The 23,547-nt window shown below is 36.0% G+C and overlaps 2 protein-coding genes across 4 annotated transcripts; one reads left to right on the top strand and one right to left on the bottom strand.

The window, feature by feature from the left end:
- Nucleotides 1–3,610: 3,610 nt before the first annotated feature.
- Nucleotides 3,611–5,683, top strand: LOC131147770 (uncharacterized). Of its 2 annotated transcripts, none has more exons than XM_058097331.1 (4): nucleotides 3,611–3,771; nucleotides 4,250–4,354; nucleotides 4,465–4,641; nucleotides 5,349–5,683. In XM_058097331.1, the coding sequence occupies exons 1-4, from the start codon at nucleotides 3,691–3,693 to the stop codon at nucleotides 5,448–5,450; spliced, it is 465 nt and encodes a 154-aa protein (XP_057953314.1). In that variant the 5' UTR covers nucleotides 3,611–3,690; the 3' UTR covers nucleotides 5,451–5,683. The 2 variants fall into 2 exon arrangements, with proteins under 2 accessions (XP_057953314.1, XP_057953313.1); XM_058097330.1 differs by having other exon boundaries at nucleotides 4,250–4,357.
- A 1,258-nt stretch (nucleotides 5,684–6,941) lies between these two features.
- LOC131147769 (putative tRNA pseudouridine synthase) lies at nucleotides 6,942–23,109 on the bottom strand. 2 transcript variants are annotated; one of them, XM_058097328.1, is made up of 8 exons: nucleotides 22,734–23,109; nucleotides 22,597–22,632; nucleotides 12,514–12,626; nucleotides 12,177–12,325; nucleotides 10,727–10,871; nucleotides 9,712–10,164; nucleotides 8,120–8,560; nucleotides 6,942–7,419 (listed from the first exon to the last, which is right to left on the bottom strand). In XM_058097328.1, exons 1-7 carry the CDS (start codon nucleotides 23,026–23,028, stop codon nucleotides 8,135–8,137), a joined length of 1,617 nt encoding a protein of 538 aa, XP_057953311.1. In that variant the 5' UTR covers nucleotides 23,029–23,109; the 3' UTR covers nucleotides 6,942–7,419; nucleotides 8,120–8,134. The 2 variants fall into 2 exon arrangements, with proteins under 2 accessions (XP_057953311.1, XP_057953312.1); XM_058097329.1 differs by having other exon boundaries at nucleotides 6,942–7,254; nucleotides 22,734–23,108.
- Nucleotides 23,110–23,547: the final 438 nt, after the last annotated feature.

Genomic DNA, 23,547 nt, shown 5'->3' with positions numbered 1-23,547 from the left:
CATCATAACAGAAAACCATGGAATAGAAATACAATTCTGAATCAACTTACAAAAGTAATATGGAAAATTAAGAGCATGAAAAATCTGATCTACCACTTGCCACTCCACTTGATCATACGAAGAATGTAGTTTTTACACTTTTTATTATCTTTTCTTCCACTTCAGTATCACGTTGTTATTGTTGTTATTGTTGTTGTTGTTGTTATTATTATTATTATTTTCTTCATAACTTTGGTCGTGAAATTTATAAAATATAGACCATTAATAGCATTTTTAAGGAAAAGTATAGTTGTCCTTTCCAATGCTTGTAGTTGGTCTTATCAAAGAATTCTACACGGGTGAGGTCAATCTGAGTCCCTCTATAGGGTTAAAGAAGCCATATCAATTTTAAGATTATATGCAGATAATGAAGTGCAGTAGAAAAGTAATTGAATTAACTTGGAAAAAATAAGATTATTGTAGCGGAGTTTAAGTATGGAAGGACTAATGTCCTTAAAAGTTGATCTCCTCCTTACGAAGAATGATTAATCGCGATTAAATAGTTGAACACCAGCGTGCAGTTTCCTTTACTCAGCAATACTTGGATTTGGATGCACTTAAAAATACTTGACCATTAAGAACTACGACATACGAGAGATGAAAATAAATAAATAAGTAAAATAACTATTAGGAGAAAAGGGCAACAGCAGCAACAGATACCACATAGCAGTGGGATTAATTAGGAGGCTGGAAGGGACAGTGATGGCGCTCGAGTTGACAGCTGGTGGGCAACACTCTCAATCCACCCTTCCCCATTAGACTGAAGAGCTATTTTCCATTACTTATTTAATTTATTAGCTGGGGAAGAAGAAGAAGAAGAAAATGATATTTGAGACAGATAAGAAGAAGGGAGGGAGAGAGAAAGATAGAGAGGACCCCCGTGAGGAGCGCTTGGCAGGATTCGGGCATAGGACGAGAGAGAGAGAGAGCGAGAAAGAGAGAGAGGGAGGGAGTTTTTGACGCTTGCTTAATTTGATGGTACCCATGGACGCATATATGTTTTGTAGATCATTTATTATTTAAATTGGAAAAGGGCAGCAGCTGAATCACGAGTGAGATTCCTCTCCCTCTCCATCTCCCACCTAGCAGTACTTGTCCACTTTTAGACCCACCCCCACATCCTCTCTCTCTCTCTCTCTCTCTCTCTGTAATATATATATATAATTAATATAATTCACTAATCATCGTCTCCATGCATGCAAAAAACGTCCGTCCATTTCCCCCTTCCCCCACAAAAATTACCATTCCATCAACTCTCTTTCTCTCTCTTATGAAGCTAAGGCAGGTTAATTTATGTTTTATCCCTTGTCTTATTCTGCACTGTGTGTGTACTTGGGAATGACAAAATTAATAATGCATGCATTGCTACAATCATATTCTAGCTAGCTAGCTAGCTAAATGATGATAAGGATATATATATATATATATATTTATATTTGAATATCAATTTCGTAGCTCTCTTGTTACATTGGTAATTAACTATTTAAAGAAAAATCAAGCCTTCATATTTAAAGTAATGACAGTAGTAAAGTAATTAGTTGGAATTGTATAAGTGATGTGACATTTCTTGATTAATTGGTTGCACATCTTGATACTTAATATATACTTAGGTTAATCTTCATAAATGATAATTCAACGTGATTAGGATCGAGTAATTTTAAAATGGTTAGTAAATTTTAATTTAATAATAATATGCACTAAATATTATTATATGCCTCAAAGTTTTGTTTCAATTCACGAAATTAAAATGCATTTTGTCCGATTTAGAAGAATTCCAATGCATTTTGTCCGATTTAGGAGGTTAATAGGGGGCTTCTTCGGATTGAGTGTAAGCTTCTCTGCGGCTTCATATCTTTTCCTACTACAGATTGGAAACAATCTTGGCTTACTAGCAAGAAGCAAGCCCGCTATTTGTGTTGTGCTACTGCTGCCACGGTCACATTTTAGATTCTTTTTTTGGGCTGTTGCTTTTTGTTTGGGAGATATGTTGTGGTTCTCTGTTTTAAGTGTTTGAAGCATGTTGTTTTTTACGGCTACTGTTTTCTTCAGTTTTTCCAACTTATTTTACTGCTTTTTGTTGCGTTCGGATGTAATCATCATGTTCTTTCTCCTAAGGTATTGTTTCCTCAAGCTTTCTCCTTAATGAATAGCATTATCTTTTCAAAAATAAAATAAATAAATAAAACATCCCTGTTAGTCTTAATTTGTTGCCCTAAAGGGTGAAAAAATAAAAAAAGCATCAAAAGCATTATGATTTTTTAGGGTTTCGTTTAATGAAACCATAATACCCAACACAACCTCCTAGATATAATTTGTAGAAAGAATAAGTAAAGCGATAAATAAGTGTAAGGAGGACACAAAGAGAAGACTAAGATGATAATCGGATGCAAAGATTACATTGAAATGATGTGTAAAATTTAATGGATAGTATATTGCAAATTAAAGTTTAAAGACCAATCTTAAACTAAAATTAAAGTTTAACTACACAACCCCTCCAAAGAGATTTATAGATTTTTTTTTTTTTATACATACATTTAAAATCACTAGCATTCTTTAATTTAATTTCTGTCATTTTCCTTAGGCGTTCGAATGTCGACACAATACACTTTTTAAGAAGAAATCGACCAAATGATACACCATCAATGTTTTTAAAAAGTTATTCTATAGATGAGTTTGTTATAGGTTCAAAAAAATAAGTTTTGGTCGTTTAATATGTGTATATAGTCTCATAAACCCCCAAGCTTTGTGGTTTGAAGGGGCGTGCATATATTCCTATACTTGTGTTAAATTTTGATTGCAACTAAGAATATGAATTCTCTAATTCAAAATCTAGGCCACTGTATAATATATCCCTTAGAAAACCCTACTATATTAAAGAAATATTAATGACATATACCATATTGAAGAAATCACTCAACCTATATTTCAGTTTCAATATGTTACTATTTTATATTAATTCACTATCATACTAATTGAGTATTGATGAAACCTATATTTCAATATGCTCTCTCTCTCTCTCTCTCTCTCTCTCTCTTCATTTCATCTACTTAATTAATTATTTAATTAAACCATTTAAGATTTGGCAACTGATTTAAGATCAACTAGTTATCACTGTTATTACATGAATTAATAATCTGCAATAAAATATAAATTTTGGTTGACATATATTTATTAATTAAACTTAAAAAGCCCTGTTCAAAATTGGACAGAATATCTTATAATTAAGTAGCCTAATTCCAAAAAAAGAAATTATGATCCAAAAATTAAAATATGCATCATTAACGCAATATGGGATATATATATATATATATATATATATATGGGAAGTAAAATTCAATTTTTTATTTTACACGCACAACTTAGCTATACTTTTGTTCTTTTCCTGATTAATTTCTTTTTCCCCTATAAATTACATATATATATATATATATATATTTATTTATTTATTTATTTATTTTCATGATGTTGATGTTAGGAATGCAACTATACCTAGAAGGGTAATTTGGGAATTTCATGCCCACAGTTTGTGCATTCTCCATTGTTTTAAGGCAACTTATGTCTTCTCTACCTCAAATTCATTCCTAGTCTCTTTTAGAACAGCTTGCCAGCAAACACAGAGAGAGAGAGAGAGAGAGAGAGAGAGAGAGAGAGATGGTCTCTAGAGAACCCAAGAAAGCAGCAGCCATGAGCAGGAAGCTGCAGCTGCTTCGATCAATCACTAACTCTCATGCAGTAACTCTCTCTCTCTCTCTCTCTCTCTCTCTCTCTCTCTCTACATATATAGCGCTTATTCATTTCCTGCAGTTTACTTATCGCTCTATGATCTCTCCTAGCTAGGAGCTATATACTTATATAGATAAGTATATGTGAACCTTTTTAATTAATTATCACCCTATTATTTTCACTACTGTATTTAATTTCTTCCCCTAGCTATATATATATATATATATATATATATATAGAGAGAGAGAGAGAGAGAGAGAGAGAGAGAGAGAGAGCGAGCTAGTTCTTGCTCAAGTTCTTCATACGTCCCTTAATATTCCCAATATTACTAATGGATCGTTTCTCTTTGTAAATATTAAAAAAGAAAATGAATAATTCTTCTCTGCTTCTCTGCCTTGAATATTTCTCCACAGCAGTTTCTCGATTAATTATTTTCAAGTTTCGAAATTATTAGTTAATTGCAATTATATATACGTAATGTATGCAGCAAAGCAAAGGCTCAATTATATCAGATGCATCCAAATACATAGAAGAGCTGAAGCAAAAAGTGGAAAGATTGAATCAAGATATCAGTACTGCGGCAGCAAGCGAGGTGGTATGTAATTACTAATTAATTTAATTTCCCATTAATTAATTGCATGTGTCTATCTTTATTGGATTAGTATTTGTAATTAATAACTCTTTAATTTTTAATTATTTCAGCAAATTAAAGTGGAAGAAATGGAAAAAGGGTTTGTGATTAATGTGGCTAGTGAGAAGAGTGATTGCCACGGCTTGCTTGTGTTCATATTGGAAGCCTTTGAAGAGCTAGGACTTGAAGTTTTCCAAGCTAGGGTTTCCTGTTCATCCGGTTTCCATCTCCAAGCACTTGGAGGAAAAGTAAGTCTATGCATACATACATACATAGTGCAAAATAATTCTTATGTCTTATTGAGATGTACTTGACACACATACATATGCATTTTGAGAGGCACATACTCATTCTTAGCCTGAAATCTTTTAATTAGAATTTGACCCGTCAGGGTGTGGCTTAAGAGCGAATAAGCGACTAAAAGATGTCCTAAATTCGATTATTCATCGAATCATCTCTAGATTATTTGTGCTAGTTATGGCAAATATGGTCAGTTCACCCTAGGTTTGGATGCGAAAGGCCCCAGCCGCCAACCCTAGGTTCCCGATCATTAAAAAAAAAAATTAAAAATTAGCTTGGAAAAAGTTTCACACATTATGGGTAAAAAGCTCAATGTACGATGCATATAGATATTGTAATTTTGAGCTGGGGTACACTCTTGTACATTTATGTGTATATGGGTACGTATTTTGAGATTCTCACAAATATAAGGGGCCGTATATTTTTGTAACCAAAGAGTTAAAACTATTCATTTGAGGACAAGTAAAAATGTTTAGAAGGAAACGTCGTAGTGAGTTATCGATGTGCACTCACATATATATCACATCTCTCTCTCTCTCTCTCTCTCTCTCTCTCTCTCTCTCTCTCTCTCTCTCTCTCTCTCTCTCTCTCTCTCTCTCTGTTTAGTGTTTACTAACTGGTTTAAATTAACTTAAACTATGTGATTATGTTACAGGACAATAATAATATTCAAGGAAAATGCACTGAGGAAGTAGACGCCCAAATGGTGAAACAAGCAGTGTCGCAAGCAATTCAAAATTGGAGTGCAATTAATTAGCCAGTAAGAATAATCCAAAGCGCTGGGATATGTTCTTATGGTGAACTTGTTTCTTTTTCCCCTCTTCTTTGTCCTTTGCTTTTTAGCCTTTCTTTAACAAAGTTTACGCCAACTGTTGATGGGGGTGAAGACCTCCTTGCTCTTATATATAAAGCCAATTGTACTGAACCAGTGACTCTGATTGCAAAAGTTTTCAAAAGGAAATAACCCAGAGATCCATTAAAATCGTGCAACTTAATTTTCATGATAGGTAATTGCTTCTTATTTGTCTTTTTTCTTTTCTTTTCTTTTGAAGTGCTAAATACTTTTCATTTTATTTTATTTTGAAAATTCAAACGCACAATCGGTGTGTTTTGGAGATTGAATTTTGGATCTTGGATTTGGATTTAAGTGAATTTGAACAAATTTGAATATAATTTTGTATTACATTTTACGATACGAAGATTAAAACTTTTTGCTATTTAGAGAGCTCTACTTTGCTATTTAGGGAACTGTAGAGCCTCTTTTGGAGTATATGTCGGAGCAAATCTTGACAAGATTTTTATTTTATATATATATAAAGTGCATATAAGTAGGGCTGCAAAAGAACTAAATTACTCGCAAGTGGCTCAAAAGTTTGGCTTGGTAAAAACTTGTTCAGGCTCGCTCATTATGAGCAATTCCCAATCCAAATTTTGTTGCTCGTTTGATAAATGAGTCGAGCCTAAACATGAATGGGTTCGACTCTTGAGCAGCTGGATTATAAGCTCAATTTGGACTCGTTTAATATGCTTAAATTAGAACAATTTATGGACTAGTAAAAGAAGGTAGAATTAACTTGATAGAATGCATTAAACTTAAAAGTCAGGACTATTCTTGCATAGGATTATTTAGCTCAAACTTTTTAACATTAATTTAGTGATAAGGCTAATAGGTTTATTTGATGAGGCAAAAAAACTTCAAAGCAGTATTAGTAAGATACCCTTTGACCCTTTTGCCTAAAACAAAGAAAAAAATAAATTCCCTCTTCTCTCTCAAACTGAGAGGCCATAAAAGAATCAAACTATTAATAAGAATCTCAGCAGCTCAGTTTAGTAAAGGCTCGTAAGCTCGTTCATTTAGATAATAAACAAACTTGAGCAAGTATATTATAGTTCGGTCTGAGCTTGACTCAAACTTGAGCTCAGTTAAAAATTTAATGAACAAACTTGAACAACAAAGCTCGGCTCGAGTTGGCTCGTTTACAACACTACAGATAAGCGAGTTGGGTAGATACAAATATGAACTTATGGATTTTTCGAAATCCATATTGTTCTGTCATAGAATTATTTATCAGGGTCATATAAGATGAATGTGATGATTCAGTTGCCAAGTATTAGATTCACATTTTCTGTGGACATCATAGAACCTTCAAACTGCATTCCGAGCCTTGAATTTGAAACTACATAAATGTTAATAAACACAATAGATTGGAGAGAGAGAGAGAGAGAGAGAGAGAGAGAGAGAGAGAGAGAGAGAGAGAGAGAGAGGTTCTATTTGCAGAGTTTTGAAGCTACAAAAAATCCTGGTTCAAAAATTGAATATTAAGTTGTAAACAAGGACTACAAGTGCATGCAAATAGTACATAAATGGAAAGGTACAACATGCTTTGAGCTAAAATTTGTTGGTAATTGAATTATAACTTAAGAAGGAAAAGTTCTAGCTCTTTACAAATGGGCCAAAGATTAAACCATGTGTGCTACTTGCTCCTGCTACTTGCTGAACCAGACCCAGCTGCTCATTTCTTCCCTTGCAATTCTGCAAACCCTCCTTGCACCAGACCCAACTGCTCCAATCATAGAGCATTCAAGATGACTTACAAAAACTACTCATGCAACTTCAAACTAAGCTAAAATATTTTCAAAAAAAAAATGTTATTATTTGAGTTAAAAGTCACATAAGTTATTTTGACAAGTCATCCCAAACATGCACCTAAATCACTGAATTCCATCTACAAAAAAGAGCAAGTCGTAAGAGCAACTCAACTGCAGCAAATTCATGTATGCACAAAGCAAATGGTACCCATTTTGGGCAACTTTCAGTTAAGGTGGTTTCCTAGTGCAAAATTATTCATAGGCTAACATTCAAGATCTCAGTTGATAAATCCATTAATCACATCCTTGGAACTGGAACTTGATTTTCAAAGTAATATTAATCAGGATGAAAGCAATTTGTTGAAGCTCTCCACAGTAAACTATAGATCTAAATCACTTCCCAACTAAAATGATGTGTGCTTGCTCATAAATAATTCTATGAGGTGAGAAATTACTTCTGCTCCAAAGCTGCTCCAAAAGGACCCTATATTATATGGATGATTTGTATTTCTTTCTAGGTTGCTTCCAGAAAAGATTAGATGGCAGAGTTTCTCCCAGGCCCTCTTACATTGAAACATGGGGAAACACTTCAATAGAAATTTCGTGTCATTCTGCCAAATAATCAGGCACATTTTAGCATTGTCTAGTTCTTTTTCGTTTGGCAGAATGATAGAAGTATTGACTCTTTATGACCATGATCTGGCATGATAGAATTAGGCATGTAATCAAAAGGGGAGTGCTACAAAATTAAGGAATTACACCTAATTGACAGGAAAGCAAGACCGTCAGTCAAGGGCATAAATGCATAACTGCCACAATCATGAGTAAAAAGATTACCTGCTTTTTCACACATTAATTTGTGACTAAAGGAATGCTGGCTAGGCTTTCTAGCTTGCCCTTCCACAATTTCCAAGCTTTCCTGACTTCCTCCAACTCCGCATCAGGAATACTAGTGTGCATATCCAATTTCTCAACCCATTCCTTCCATGGAGGTTCTGAAGGGTCCAAAAATTTTGAGACTTGTGGCAAGACAGTGCATGTGTAAAAGTCATCAACAGACTTGAGGATCTCTTCTGATTCTACTAATGTCTGCATTTCAGGTCTTGTGACATTGCCAGGCTGATATCTCAATGAAAAATTGTTTCCCCTCAAAATAAGAACTTCGGGTGGGGCAAGAGGTAGGACAATCCGTGAAAATTTGGCTAGCGACAGCATCAGGATATCTCTTGGGAGCAGTTTGCGTTTAACTGCCACAGCAGTCCCGACCATTTTGCGGATCTAGACAAGCGTACTACATTAAATGCTAAATGCATCAATAGTGGGAACACAATAAGCATTTGCTTTTCCCTAACTCATGTCCAGTTGAGCAAACAAATAATACCAAAAAACAGGTTATAGAAGATTGAAACAATAAGCACAATTGTCAGTTCAGTACAAGAATCAAAGAATAATCAAATGGCTACCACAAGCATGCATGATTAAATTTTGCATAGAACAGACGTGTGCAGCATTGGAAGATGGGATATGTGTAACATCTTGGGTGAGGATTGACGCAATAACACTTAAGATAGTGAAAGCATGGTCATTGCAATGATTATAAGTAAATAACCATTTTATTTATACACTTGTGCACCATGGTAATTACAATCTAAGACAATTTATTTTACATTTTTAAGCAATACAACTGGTTTGTCTACAATCAAAGCAAAAATTTAAAGAACATGTAATGGAAGGATTTATAGAAGAAATATCAAGGAAAAATGACACAAAGCCCATTAGAATGATAAATAATGGCTGAAATGCCATCCTTTTAACATTAGTAAAGGTGATAATGCGACCAGCCTGGACATGTATTTCCTGCCCAACTCAACCCAAAAACAGCTGTTCACAGCATGAATCCTTCTTTGTCATTTACCTCCACAGCTCCACCCAGGACCATATGCAAGTTAAATAATACGCCATCAGGTTTTCTCTGTCCAACCTCTAAATGGCATATATCTTCAAAGAACTTATTTAAGGCATCAATTCAACATTGGTCTCTAGACAAAAGGGGGCAGCCTAGTGCAACCTAGCGCTAAAGGCTCCCATACCAGGGGAAGGTCTAATGTACACAGCTTTATGCCATGTGTGGAGAGGCTGTTTGGTTAATTGGAATGAAATTAGTTAATGCAATGGTTATCTCATTTTTAAAATGCTTTCAAAGTGCTTAATTTCCTACGAGAACCAGCACGAAGTGTTTCTGATTTATGTTGGGCCCTCACAGAGCTATTCCCCAGTCATTTCAAGCAATCTGCATATTCCCTCAAAGACTTCTTCTCCATTAAATTTTTATAGGTCCATTTGTCTTCTTATTAAGCTTTCCTTTATCAAATAAAAGGTAAACAGGAATATGAAGAGAAGAACGAAGATTGAATTTCCCAGAGACTTACTTGATGCAACATGAAAGATTCTCCACATATGGAGAGCTCAATAAAATTTAATCCATGCCAATTCTCCAGCTTTCCACAACAACAGCAAGAAATTTTTCTAAAGTGGGATGCACAAATTCTGTCTGCCTCATCAGGTTCATGTAGCCATCTTGCACGAACAACTAAAGCAGACCTTTGTTCATTTGAATCATTCCTGTTCTTGTCACAAGTTTCAACTAGATTATCATCATAAAAGCTGGACTCAGAATTTTGATTATCATCGTCATCATTATCATCTTTTATCACTCCATCAGTTCCCAAACTTTCTTCTCCACTTTCCTCAAACTCAGAAATTGATGACCTGGTGGATGATCTGGCTCTGATCCATACATGGCCCTCTCCAAAAGATTGTTTTGTGGAGAATTTTTTCCTGTACTTGGACCTTATGGTATAGTTATGGAAAGGATACTCTCCCTGCAAATTGCATTGTACAAGCAAAACAGGAATGAACAAATGATATCTGCCACAAACCATAATTGCAGTAAACAATGAATAACATCAAGGCAAAACTGCCAAAAAGTATAAGATGGAAAGATCTCCTATAAATTAGGGCAAATAGCAGAGAAAAATATTTCTCCAAAAAAACTTTTTGTTCAGCAGATTTTTTTTCTAAATAAAATAGAAGATATCATTATTTTTGCATTCTTCGTGACATTTATATTGAGAAATGTCAAATGAAAGAATGGTAAAATATGACCTAGACTGGACAAATGTCAGATGACAGAATGGTAAAATATGACCTAGACTGACAATTTGTTGACTAACCCACATATTGCTTTGGTGGAATAAAGCCACCTTGGAGCTTATGGCATACCACAGGGTTAAAACAGAAACATGCAAACTAAGGTCATGCAACAAGTCCCTAATACTTGAGGCAACTCAATTAGGTGCCAGTATGAACCAAATTTAACCACAAAAGGAGAAAGGAATTTCATTTAAAAGGAAAATATATGCATGCATGTGCAAACATATATACCTCAAAAGCATTCAATATATTGTTGAAGTCTGAGATATGATATTCAATTTCAGCTCTGCTGAAGCTTTTTCTTATTCCAATTATTTCGGCTGGAAGAAGATAAGAGTACTTCCGAAGGTTACACTCCCTTCTAGGATCAAAGCTCCTGTAAACAAGCGAGAAAAATAGAAGACTTTAAATAAGTACTGGGACAATTAGGTAGGCAAATAAAATGAAGCTCTGCTTGGCAACTCCACAAAAATAATAAACAATTGGTCAAGTGAATGTGGCAACTTTCTTTTATATCCTTTGGAAGACCATGAAAAAAAGATGAATCCAAAAATATTTTAGAGCACTTCTGTGCACCAGGTCAAGGTCTTGAAACAAGCATGACTTCCAGTCTATAGGTAATTCTATTAAAAGAAATTACAAAACCCAATTTTTCCATGACTAAACAAAACCTTTTCAGCCATTTAAAACATACCAAGGGGGCATATTGAGCAGTTAAAAAGCATAGATCCCAGTAAAAGGAACGTGATTGAGATTATGAGTTTGACATGGGAAATGGAACTGGAAGGTTTGTGCTGACATGAATCTAGAGAATGTGATATGGGAAATGGAATGGAGATGATTGATAAACTTTAAACTAAGGAAAATACTGATGAAAAAGCAACTAGAAATAAGAAGGAACATTGTGACAGCAGGTCAAGACTGGCATCCTACCCAACATCATAAATGACAATGGGGATTGTGGAACCCCGACAAAAAGGAACGTCGGACAATATCTCAATTTCTAAGTACCATGGATGAAAGGAACATACATATCATCTTCATAATATCCCAGGGTATTGTAATTTTTCTTTAAGCATTGGCATTTGTAAAGTCCATTGCTTAATCAATTCATTGCTCACATAAGATATTTGCACGAATGGCACTAGTGATGACTCATCTCTTGAGTACTTCACACATCCAGAATGGTATCCGAAATTTTTTAGTTTTTCCCTTGTTACCTGATCAAAGATTTGATTAGTCCAGGCATCTCTCTCTTTGCATATAATACATGAAAATAAAATAAAATAAAATAATAATAATAATAATACATATTCCATATTTCCATGTAACCAGGAAATCTTGCTTTTTGCATATAATACATGAAATAAAGATAATAATAAGAATAAGAATAATAATAATAATAGCAGAAATAATAATACAACTTTCAAGATGTCACATTTTAAGTAGCTGCACTCATTGCAAGGCCTTTTCTTTTTGGGTGGTGGTTATAGGGTGGTTAATGGGGTTGGTCGGGAGTGGATGGTGCTGTAGCCTTCTTGATAGCAACCATTGTGCAAAAGTTCACATGTAAATGCATGTCTATGATAAGTGAAACTTAAAATGAGAAGCATTTCTCATTAGTTATTGCACATAAAAGTTAAGGAACTAGAAATTTTGCATAGGAAAAAAAGGGCCTTACCTTTTTGAAGGTAAAATGCTGAAAACTTTAATATTTTTAGGTAGATGAGAATTAATACAATTTGCAAGAGCAATTCCATTCAGGTCATCCTTCCAAGCAACTTCAGGAATTTCCATTTTTAAGGATATCATTGTTGCCAAGGAGTGAACCTAGAATTTTTTTCCCCAAAAGAGCAATTCAAGGAATTAGCACTTCTGCATCGTAATAAATATGCAGTGCAAATACAAAGGCAAATAACATTTTTCCTACAGAAGAAGAAGCTTTAATACAACAGCAAACAGAATAAAATACAATTAAGGCAACTGCAAACCATAAAACCAATGAAGATGCAACATACTCCTTTATCAGTCCGGCTACTTCTGGCCCATCTGATTTTGTCCAAATCTCCAAAATTACTATCTCGGATTCCACCCGCCTTAAAGATGGCAGCCTCCAATTCTCCTTCAACAGCTACATTTCAAAAATTGTAATTCTTCAGTGGGATCTCATCTGTGCCAGCTGGGTTAATGAAACATGTGATGTAGTTTACATTAAAAATCATAGTTTGAACTTTTGATAATTTTGCTTGCAGATATTTTCAGTTGGATTGTTATTAGGAAGATCCAGATTAGACTAATCCTCAGTGACCACTGAACAAGGTACTAGACTGTTGTGAACTTTCCCAACTCCACAATGCTCTGCCACAACTTTAGCATATTGATCACATGAGAACACATATAAGCTCTAAACTCTAAAAGGTAAAGCAACAAACAGTGCTCCGCACCAGAAGTGGGTAACCACATGCTAGTGTCCAGATCCAGAGACCCACTGAAATGCAATGAACCCAATGGGAGAAGAACAATATAAATGATACATGGTAACATAGCGCATCGTGACTCCATTTCATCACATTTAAATTATAAATGTGTAAAATTACCATTATGCTCAAGATAATGAAATTGACCAACATCAACTTTGCATGTGCATAACAATTAAATTAATTATTAATTATATTACATTTGCATTCTTGTAGGAGGTCAAAACTGGGCGTGCGTGCCAAGATTGGACAGAGACATGTAGCAGTTGATGATTAAGTAGTTGATACTATTAGTCAAAAACTCTCACACCCACCTCAGTTTCATAACCTAAGGAACTGCCTTGAACCCTTATACCAAATTACCTCCAAGTGGGAACAATGACTCTATTGGTCCCCCTGTTTCCAAGAGGCATGATAAAGACACACCACCAACCCAAAAAAATCCTTCTACCTCAAACCCCCCAATGGTCTCTCAGATACCACCTTTCAAAGGGATAGTCCCTAATACCTCCATTGATCATTACACCTCTTCCACAAGATCAAAATGGGGGATCCACTTCACATGACCATCCAAACCTCAGCCATTCTCCTTTAACACCCATCATGTCCAATTCTACCCCCAACATCATTAAGGAAGATTTAGACAAGATTTTGGAGAAGAATCAGGATAAGTTTGTTATCTTTGAGATGAACCCTATCAAGTGTGCATCCGAAGTTTCATTTAGAAAATTTTGGGTTTCCGTGGTTCACTAAGAGAGAATTGACCTTGGTCCCTCTAAAGTGAAAATGATTCTAGAAATCCCCACAGTTGTTAGAATCTTACGATCCGCAATTTGATTCATACTATTCATATCAATTCCACACCAAATATATTTGAATCTTACTAGAAAATCTAAAAACAATTGATTCGTTGCCAAACCTATCAATATAGCTCATGAATCAAACGAATCAATTTGAATCTATTGATTCACACAATTCTGGACCTACCATAGCCTGAGAAACCTAACTAATTTAAAACCCCAAAAACAACATTTCTTTTTTGTATTGTTTTTATTTTTACTCAAATTGCCTTCCATTCCTTGTCCACGTCACTTTTGTGCTAAAAAAGGGAGATAATAAAACTTTAGGTCTTATGTTGCCTTTCACAAAACTATTCTTCACTCTAGGAGTATAATGCTCTATAATTGAGAAGAAGAGCAGAACACTCACCGGCCGAGGTGGTACTTATGTTTTGTTGTGTTGTTAAGATTCAAAAGTTGGTTTTTTTGTTTTTTCAATTATTATCATTTTTCTCAGATTAATTATTTTTTTTATTTAATCTGAGAAAGAATATGCATGAAATATTATTATTTTTATTTGTTTATAAACACTAAAAGTTCAACATTTTATTATTTTTTCTTCATTCCTTCTCTTAAACAGTATAGAGTTCATTGTTTTATTAATATTTCCTAATTCATTCTCTTACTTTTCATTTGTTTAGCAAAAGCATACACATGCGAAATATGTTTTTTTGATCATCAAAATTTAAATGTATTTATTATTTTGTTTGTTGTTTGTATATCAATATATGCACGTCATTTAAAGTTGATTTTGGAAATCTGTACCAAATCGTACGATACGATTCGAATCGATTCTCGATCCCAAAATTAGAATTTCGATTCAAGATTCGAATCTCGATTTGACAACTATGGAAATGCCTTCTCCTATGAACTAGAAACAGCTCAAGAGTTTCATTGGTAAGGTGTCATACATCAAGAGATTCATCCTAGCCCTCGTTGAAATTTTGCAAGTCGTTTCAAATTCTATTGAATAAGTTCTCTTTGAGTAGACGGATGAGGCCTTTGATAGAGAAAAAAGGATTCAGGCTGCCCTGGATGCAATCATTTTGCCAATCAAGGACCTTCCTATGAGGTTGTATCTCACTTTCTACAAAGAACTCGATGGGGCTTAGCTAGCGCAAAAAGCAGGTGAGTAGTAATGCCCAATTTATTGAGTAGATCCTTACATGGAAGTAAGTTAATTATTTGACAATAGAGAATCACTCATGTTTGTCACTTAGAGGCTTCGAAGCTATCTTCTAGTTCACAGGTTGCTTGACTGCTCCTAGTGGCAAAGTATGATCCAATAAAGTATCTCCTCACTAAACCAACTCTTTCCAGAAGAAAAGCCAAATTGTTTTCACTTGGAAAGCACAATATCACATTCTCCTAAAAGTTATCAATCTCAAGCCCTTGCAAACCTCTCAACTTAATTTCTATCTCAACATGAAGAGATTATATCACATGCCATCCTAGGAAAATTCAACGAAGAATCCTAACTCATTGCAACTGAAAGCCAAGAGCGGGATATGTACTTTGATGGTTCTTTGACGACTATAAGAGGAAGTATTAGGATAGTGCTTACACCACGAGGTACAAAGGATGACTCCTCACCCCTCAGGATTGGGTTGAGAACCTCTCTCCCTAAGGCTAGGTTGACAAACCATCTTCTTAGACGCAGGTGAAGATTATGTCTCCTCAACTCTAGGCCAAGAGATGTCCTCCATAAATATGACACAAGGATCCTCCCCCTCAGCAAATCTTAATCATATGATGGATACTCCAAACATAGGTCAAGAGGATGTCTCCTCGCAGCTAGGTCGAGATTTTATCTACCTAGCATTGGGTTGAAGGGTGTTTTCCCTTTCAGAAAGTCACAAGATTACTTTAATGTTATCAAGAAGAGTGGGTGTGTGTGTTTTTTTTATAACTAGATCAAGATCTAACCCTCCGATGCATTGGGTGGACAGTGTATCTCCTAGTGCCTAGTTGAAGTTAGATCTCCCTAGCCTACATATATCTGTAAGAAGTTCAATATCCTTGGAAATGATACAAAGAACATCCTCCTTGAAAAATCTTAATCACATGTTGAAGACCCCAAATGTAGGTCGCGAAAGTGTCTCTAGATCGAGATTTTATCTCCTTAGCATTGGGTTGAATGCTGCTCTACCTATCCTAAACTCACAAAATTACTCTGTTGTCCGGTATATATATAGGTCTCGACCTAGTTATGAAATATATATATATATTTCATAACTTGGTCGAGACCTAACTTCCCATGCATTGGGTGGATGTTGTATCTTCCCAATGTATGGTCAAAGTTTGATCTCCCTAACCCATAGGTTTGTAAGAAGTATTATGTCATTGTAATTTCTCTAAGATTTCCATTGCATTTCAAACAAATAAAATCACATTAAATGCTAGATTAATAAGTTCAATAAAACAACAAAAAATCCACAATAGGAAATTCACATTAAAAAGATTTTACTATTGGGACTTTTAATTAATTAATTAACAAAAATATATATACATATACTTTTTAAATATATATATATATATATTTATAAAAAGAGTCTCCTTACAAAAGTCAACCCCCACCTGCAGCACAGACAAGCCTTGTGAGAGTCAATCCCCAAAAACAAGCCTCACGGGAGTGAAATCCCCATGCGAATAAAGCTCGCAGAAGTCGATCCCCCGCAAAAGTGCGAAGCCCTCAAAGAAGCATCTCCTTGGAAAACAACCCTTGTAGGAGCGGATCCCCACGAGAGACAATAAGGCGGAAGCCAAACCCCCCCCCCCCCCCCCCCCCACCCCCACAAAAGAACGAGTCCTCCTAAAGACAAGTCCTGCAAAAGTCAATTCCCCATGGAAGCAAATACCCAAAAAATACAAGCCCTATGAGAGTTAATCATTGCAAGAGCATATCCCCATAAAGATAGCCCCATGGAAGACAACCCATGCATGAATGATTCCCTGCAAATATAACCCCGCTTTCACTAAAAATTTCTCCACTATACAACATTTAAAATATCGCATTTAACAATTTTGATACATAGGAATTTTTTTCAAGACGTCTTAATGACTTGCTTAGCAAGGGGTTAAATTTAAATGTGTAAAACAACCCTTATGCTAGAATGTGAATTTGATGACCGACACCAACTTTGCACGCATAATAATTAAATTTATTATTAATTATATTACATTTGCATTCTTGCAGGAGGTCAAGATTGACAATGCGTGCCAAGATTGGAAATTGAGACACATGGCAAGGTCTCTATCAATTCTATTCTTGGAATATTCAAGAGAATTTTGGCACAATGGGCTTGAATCAGGTATCCCTAAAGGGGCCCTCTCCCACTTACCCTTTTTTGAAGTTGCTCAAACGTCCATGTGTCATTTGTGACTATTCCTTCTCATCGTAACCATGTGTCATAATTGAATTCACTCAAAAATCCATATTTTTCATTAATTGAGACATAACATGTCACTTTATTATTAAAGGGTGACATCTTGCGCCATTTTGCCTTTCTCTTTAAATACTCGCTTAGTCTTCAAGGGGGATTTTTTGACACCCCTCCATCCCCCCTATTTGTCTCTCTCTCACCCCCCTCATTTTAGATTCCCACTTGTTCAGGGAATCCCTTAAACCATCAACATAACTTTACTTGCCACAATCCATGCTTGAGCTTCTTGAGAATTGCCTACTTCTTCTTTCTGGGCCCCCCCCCAGAACATCCATTACTAGTGTGCAAGTGCAAGTGCAAGTGATGCAACAAAGCCCTCCTCCCTTCTCAAGAAGCCCCTCCACACACATTAACTTAAAAAGAAAACTAAATTTACAACCAGTTTGTTAAAGGAAAAGAAACTATACTAAAGAGATGGGGAAAAGACAAGGCTCTAGGTCCTAATGTTTTGTTTTTTGCTTTTTGGATAGAGAAAGAATTCATTAATGTAAATGATGCAGGGGCAGCATCAAAGATCTACAGCCGTTGGAGAGATTAGAAGAAATTGAAGAGAGGAAGGAAGGGGAAGGGAGAAGAGAGGAGATACAGGGGGAAAACTCACATTCACTTTCTCAATTCAAAGTCATCAACAACTGCCAATAACTTTCACACACTATTTATAAGAAAACCTCTTCACATGAAATTACACATAAACCGCTTGATGTAGCACAAGAAGCGAGACCTTGGGAAGATCCTTGCTAGATAATAATTAGGAAGAGTTGGGTCAAGGAATTGTTGGGTTAAGGTAGTAATTTATTATGTGTTTAGTTTAATTAGTAGAGCATTATGTGTATTTAGGGGCTTCTTTGTAGTATTTGTGTATTGTAGGAGTATGTTTGTAACCTAATGTAGTTTTAGGGGTTTATCTGTAATTTCATGTGAAGAGGCTTTCTTATAAATAGTGCGTGAAAGTCATGTTGTAAGTAGTTATTGTTGAATTTGAATAGGAACTGAATGTGAGTTCCCCCCTGGTATCTCCTCTCTCCTCCCTTCCCCATCCTTCCTCTCTTCTATTTCTTCTAATTCTCCCATGGCTGCAGAACCCTGATGCTGCCTCTGCATCACCCTTAAAACTACATTACATTGCAAACATACCCCTAGAATACACAAATACTGCAAACAAGCCTCCAAACACACATATAACTATACTAATTAAACTAAACACATAATAAACTATTAACTAAACCCAAAAGTCCTTGACCCAATCCATTCAAATGAGTCTCCAACAAGGGTCTTGCCAAGGTCTTGCTTCTTGTCCTACATCAATACAGGAAAGAGAATTTCATAGAAAGGAGGATAACATATCCTCCTGATACACAAGCAAGCAAAGAAACAAATAAAACAACTACAACAAACCCCCTTTCCAATCCCTTTGAAAGATGCGGTAACAACATTCCTTGAAAGGAAGCCCTGAAAGTAACTCTATCACAAAGAAAATGCACAGATTTTTTTTTTTTTTTTTTTTTTTTTTTTTTGCCATTGAAAATCCTTGCATTCCTTCCAACTCAGTGTCCAAAAAATGCCAAAAAATTCAACTCCATAAATTTTCTTCCCAAAGCCTTTGTACTGCACCGTCACAAAAATATCAACAGTTTGGGGAAAGCACCAAAGCCTCCTCATATGTCAAGAAAAGAAAACCCCAAAGCTGCCTAGCCACCCTACAGTGGCAAAATAAATTATTACCGATCCCACTCGCTTCCAAACACATGACACAAATATTTGGACTCATTGCCTTGTTTGCTCTCCTCATTTGCAGTAAATCATTGGTATTAAGCCTATTAAGAGTCAGAATCCACATAGAGGAACCTTGGCCTTCAAAATCAAATGGTACAAGGGAAAATAAGAAGGATTTTGTCTTTTCAACAAATGGGCAAGAAAATATTTTGTGAAAAATGAACCAGAAGAATACCCAATCCAAATCCTCGAATCACAACCCATTCAAGGAGCAAAAGAATCTTGATCCCAATGGTTTGATGATGACATTTTTTCAAAACACTTGGGAGGTACTTAAAATGGATATTATGAGATATTTTTCATCATGGCAGTGGAGTGATTGGGAGGAGTATGACTTTACATTTTTTGCTTTCATTCACAAGAAAGACCAAAGGTCAAATAGTATAGGCTATAGTTTAGTTACTAGTCTATATATGATTTTGACTAAGATGTAGTTGAGGAGGTCTAGGGATGATTTGTTTTGGGGCGGGGCATGGACTTCATGGCAATGGAGTGATTGTGAACTAACGCCATGCTTTTTTCCCATAGCTGTCCTATGTTCCAAGTTGCAACCAAAGTTTCCTATACTTCCTTCCTGACCCTCTCCTGTCAAATATGGCCGAGCCTAGCCCACCTTTGTCCACTTTTCGCTACACTCAGGTGGTAAAAGTGCAACACATTACTCATAAGGGACACCTAGTTACCATTTGGAGATATTTCATAATTTCAAGTTTTTTTTCCCAAGGCCTTTTTTTAGCTCATTTGTTGAAATTAGCAAACTCTTCTCTTTTTTTTCCCCTTTAGACAAGGTTCCCTCTACATTTAAGGCTTTCATCTGAACTTTGAGCTCAACAAAATTAGATATTTCTGCATATTTCTGTGACCAAATAGCTTTGTGTAATCTTTCACCCTTGCTTGTAGATGTGGTGCCTCCCCATGCTATGAATGTCCTTTTGATGGTAAGCAATAGGGGCTATGGCATAACTAAAAAAGGGAGAGTGCTACAGCAGTGTGCATTGGCTGCAATTTTGTGGGTTTTGTGGATGGAAATATATGCTAGAATATTTAAGTATCAAGCTAAGTGTCATGCTCGTAGAGTTCTCAATGGCCAAAAGAAATTACCCTTGCCAGTTTCCTCCAACAATGTTAAGGACTCACGCCCGTGTGGTGGCAAGAATACACCAAGTCCAGCCCAACCATGCACGTCATTATCCAAGGAAACACTCAAGTGTCTAACCCAATGGTCAAGTCTCATGGCTCAAGAGCCTTTAATCCAACTAAGGTCATCACTAATAAACCTGAACTCAAACGGCAAGGGAAATAACTCACATTCCACCAATACTGATGATAACTCTCATCTCCTTAGCACTACAAGAGTCCTAGATGACACTGCCCAATTGTATAATCGACAATAAAGAAGGACGTACACTCAAACCTCAGGGCCAAGAGACCCAAGCATTTGTATGTTTCCCCTAATGCCAATATATTTATTTATAAAGGAGGAAGGTTGTGTTAGATGATTGACAATCAACATAAAACTTGTCAAATCTCTAGGAAATAGAAGGACCATTGAGGAGGAGTGAGCTAGTTCGTATTAGTGGCAATAGAAGGGGTACAAGTAAACCTAATAGATTGGAATGAGATAGTAAATAAGGATTTAATAGCCCTCACAAATTTTTTAATGAAATTTCCATTGGGTAAATTGGCAAAAAAGGATTCATGTAGTTCACGCCACCAAGAGGGACTTAAGGCTTTTTTGTTGTTGATGTAGTATTTATCACTTTTCAATCTTCTCAATAACCAAGCATAGAGTTAAAGGAGCATGAATGCCATGAAATGTTCCATTGCACATATGAGGGGAAAAAGGACATGACATCTGATACATATAAGATTTCCAAAATCTGAGAAAAAAAAAACACACGCACGCACGCACACACACACACATAAAACTTCCATGATTCCACACAAATTTTAGAGGACCTCTAGTTCATGAAATGTTTGTAACGTTGCTATAGTGTAGGACAAATGAAAAGTATCCATGTGCTTTATTTGCAATTAAAAATTAAGATTCCAAGCATGTTAGAAACATGCTTAGCAGAAAATAGTTTGTACTGCAACATTCCAAAGATGAAGCAAGGCACAATTGCTAAAAAATGACTAAATTCTTAAGAACATTATATGAATATTACTAGTGTGATATAAAGGTGCTTTAGGAGGTCCATGCTAATGTGGTGATTCCCAAGAATACAAATTCGACTTTTATCAACTTGGTTCCGAAGAAAAACTTCTCTTTAAAGGTTAGTGACTTCCATCCTATTAGTATGAGGGCAAATGTTTAAAATTCCAAGTGGCTATTGAAGGGGTATATATCCTATAGTCCTTGTGGCTAATGAAGTTATGGAGGATGTTAGGAGGAGAAAGAAGTAGAACTTAATCTTTAAGCTCGATTTTGAGAAGACATATGATAGGGTTAGTTGGTTTTCTTGGAATGGGGTTTTAGATTGGAAGGGTTTTTGTTTTAAGTGGCAGGGCTAGATTAGGGATTGTCTTTCTTCTACCTCTTTTTTTGTGATTATCAATGGAGAACCCAAGACTTCGTTTTCAGCATCTAGGGGTGTGAGGCAAGAGATATCTGATCTCATTTTTTCTTTATTTTGGTTTCCAATGAGTAGGATGATTGGGTGGACCATCAACAAGGGTTTCGTACAGGATTTTGTTGTGGGTAGAGATGGAGCAATTGTATCTCGAATGCAGTTTGCTAATGATATTATTCTTTCTTGTCTGATGATAGGGTCATCTCATTGTAATATTCTCACTGGATTGCAGGCTTTTTAAGTTGGTTCTAGGGGTTAAGATTAATTTATCTGTGTGTTTCAGGCTTTCAGCCGTATTTACTTGAGTCCATAGGTGACAACTAGATATGCCACTCTTGCAGGTTTGGTACTGTGCTGTGGTGTTTGACTTATTTAAGCATTCCATAAGGTGGGAATTCTTGTCTTGGAAGTGTCTAAACATCTTGATGGGTAGAAATGTGTGCTCTTCTCCTTAGGAGGTTGCATTACTTCAATCTAGGGATGTATTTCTTTGATTCCGCAATATTTTATCCATGTCATTAGATTCTCGTGGGGGTTGTTGATGGACTTGAGAGGATTATGAGAGACTTTCTTTGGTCAGGCGTGCATGAGAGGAAGAGGCATCTTGTGAGTTGGGAAGCCACCGGTAATTCTAAGGAAACGGGGGGTTTGAGTGTCAGTAATTTGATGTTTAACAACATCGCTCCGGTGGTTAAGTGGTTGGAGCATTTTCCTTTGGGCAGACCCTCATTGTACATTCTTTTCTCTTATTAAACTTCTTTTTCAAAATAAAAATATTACCAACAATCCAAATGAGTGGATCCTAAATGAAATTCTATTGAGATCTTAAAGATTTTGCAGACCGAATGCCCCTTTTGTGTAATTTGGTACTCGATCCCTTCTAATTATTAATTCTGCTTCTAAAAATGAAAAAATAAAATAAAATAAAGGAATTAAAAAGCATTTTATATGCAAAGTCCAAACCAGATACAAGGGAACTGAAGAATAATGTCTTACTGGGCAATGAGCCTCCATCCCGTTGCATTTGCAGACCTGAAAAAATCAACGGCATAAGAAGGAATATAGATAGAAGTACACAAAATCTGAACCAAACGTGTGTCCGCGCCGCTCTGCACGAAGATTATAAGATATACCCCTGTAATCAGTACCGACATATCCGACGCGCATTACCACTTTCTTCTTCCGGAAAGGCTCCCATTTCCTGCCGGCGGAATGAAGTGACTGGTTTGGGACTTGTGTAGACGATGGAGAAAAAGGAGAAGGAGCAGGAGCAGGAGCAGGAGCAGGAGCAGGAAGAGGAGAATGAGAAGAGGCGGAGGTAGAACAGCGCAATAATGTTAGAGGTGTGGTGGGGTTGGAAGCTCGGAAGCTCGACGATGGGCTACGGAGCCACGGCAACACCGGAAATCGAAGGGAACAGACGGCCATGGTAATTTGCTGCAGACCCAGTGGAGGTGGCGGAGCCGTAGCAGAAAAGAGTGGGAAGGTCGGTCCTTGAGAAATGACAACAGCACTAGCTATTGTCATAATTGGTCTCCACAATAATCAAAAGATTTGTGGATCAAATGTTACTGGTTACAAAAAGTTCAAATCTTGAACTTATTTATCAAATTTATTACAAAGCAACAACTTCAACAATATTACCAAACTCACTTCAAACAAGTGAAAAAGGAAAAACTCTTATGTTGCAAGCAAATTATAACAGAAAGTCCTTTGCCTCTCATCCCAAGAAACTTCTATGGAATGAGATTCAGGCTGGGGGAGAATGGGAGTTTGCAAACTTAAACGAAACTGATTACCAAATTACTCCTGAAATACAAAAAACCGTTGCTACAAAAATTATGCAAGACAATGAAGGTAATGTAAAAATTAACTTTCAACCCTTACTCACAAGAAGTCAGAGTCTAGGACAAACTTCTAGACAACCAATAGATTTAGGAAGAAAAA

This window comes from Malania oleifera, chromosome 2 (genome assembly GCF_029873635.1).
Source record: "Malania oleifera isolate guangnan ecotype guangnan chromosome 2, ASM2987363v1, whole genome shotgun sequence".
Taxonomy (NCBI): Eukaryota; Viridiplantae; Streptophyta; class Magnoliopsida; order Santalales; family Ximeniaceae; genus Malania; species Malania oleifera.
Note: the sequence above shows the minus strand (reverse complement) of the source record. Positions and strands in the feature narration are given on the sequence as shown.

Coding starts and splice junctions, on each gene's coding strand:
- LOC131147770 (XM_058097330.1), top strand. CDS start 3,691: ATGGTCTCTAGAGAACCCAAGAAAGCAGCAGCCATGAGCAGGAAGCTG. Junction 3,772..4,249: donor CAATCACTAACTCTCATGCA/GTAACTCTCTCT, acceptor TAATGTATGCAG/CAAAGCAAAGGCTCAATTAT. Junction 4,358..4,464: donor CTGCGGCAGCAAGCGAGGTG/GTATGTAATTAC, acceptor TAATTATTTCAG/CAAATTAAAGTGGAAGAAAT.
- LOC131147769 (XM_058097328.1), bottom strand. CDS start 23,028: ATGGCCGTCTGTTCCCTTCGATTTCCGGTGTTGCCGTGGCTCCGTAGC. Junction 10,872..12,176: donor AGCATTTTACCTTCAAAAAG/GTAAGGCCCTTT, acceptor GCTTGTTTACAG/GAGCTTTGATCCTAGAAGGG. Junction 10,165..10,726: donor ATATATTGAATGCTTTTGAG/GTATATATGTTT, acceptor TGCAATTTGCAG/GGAGAGTATCCTTTCCATAA.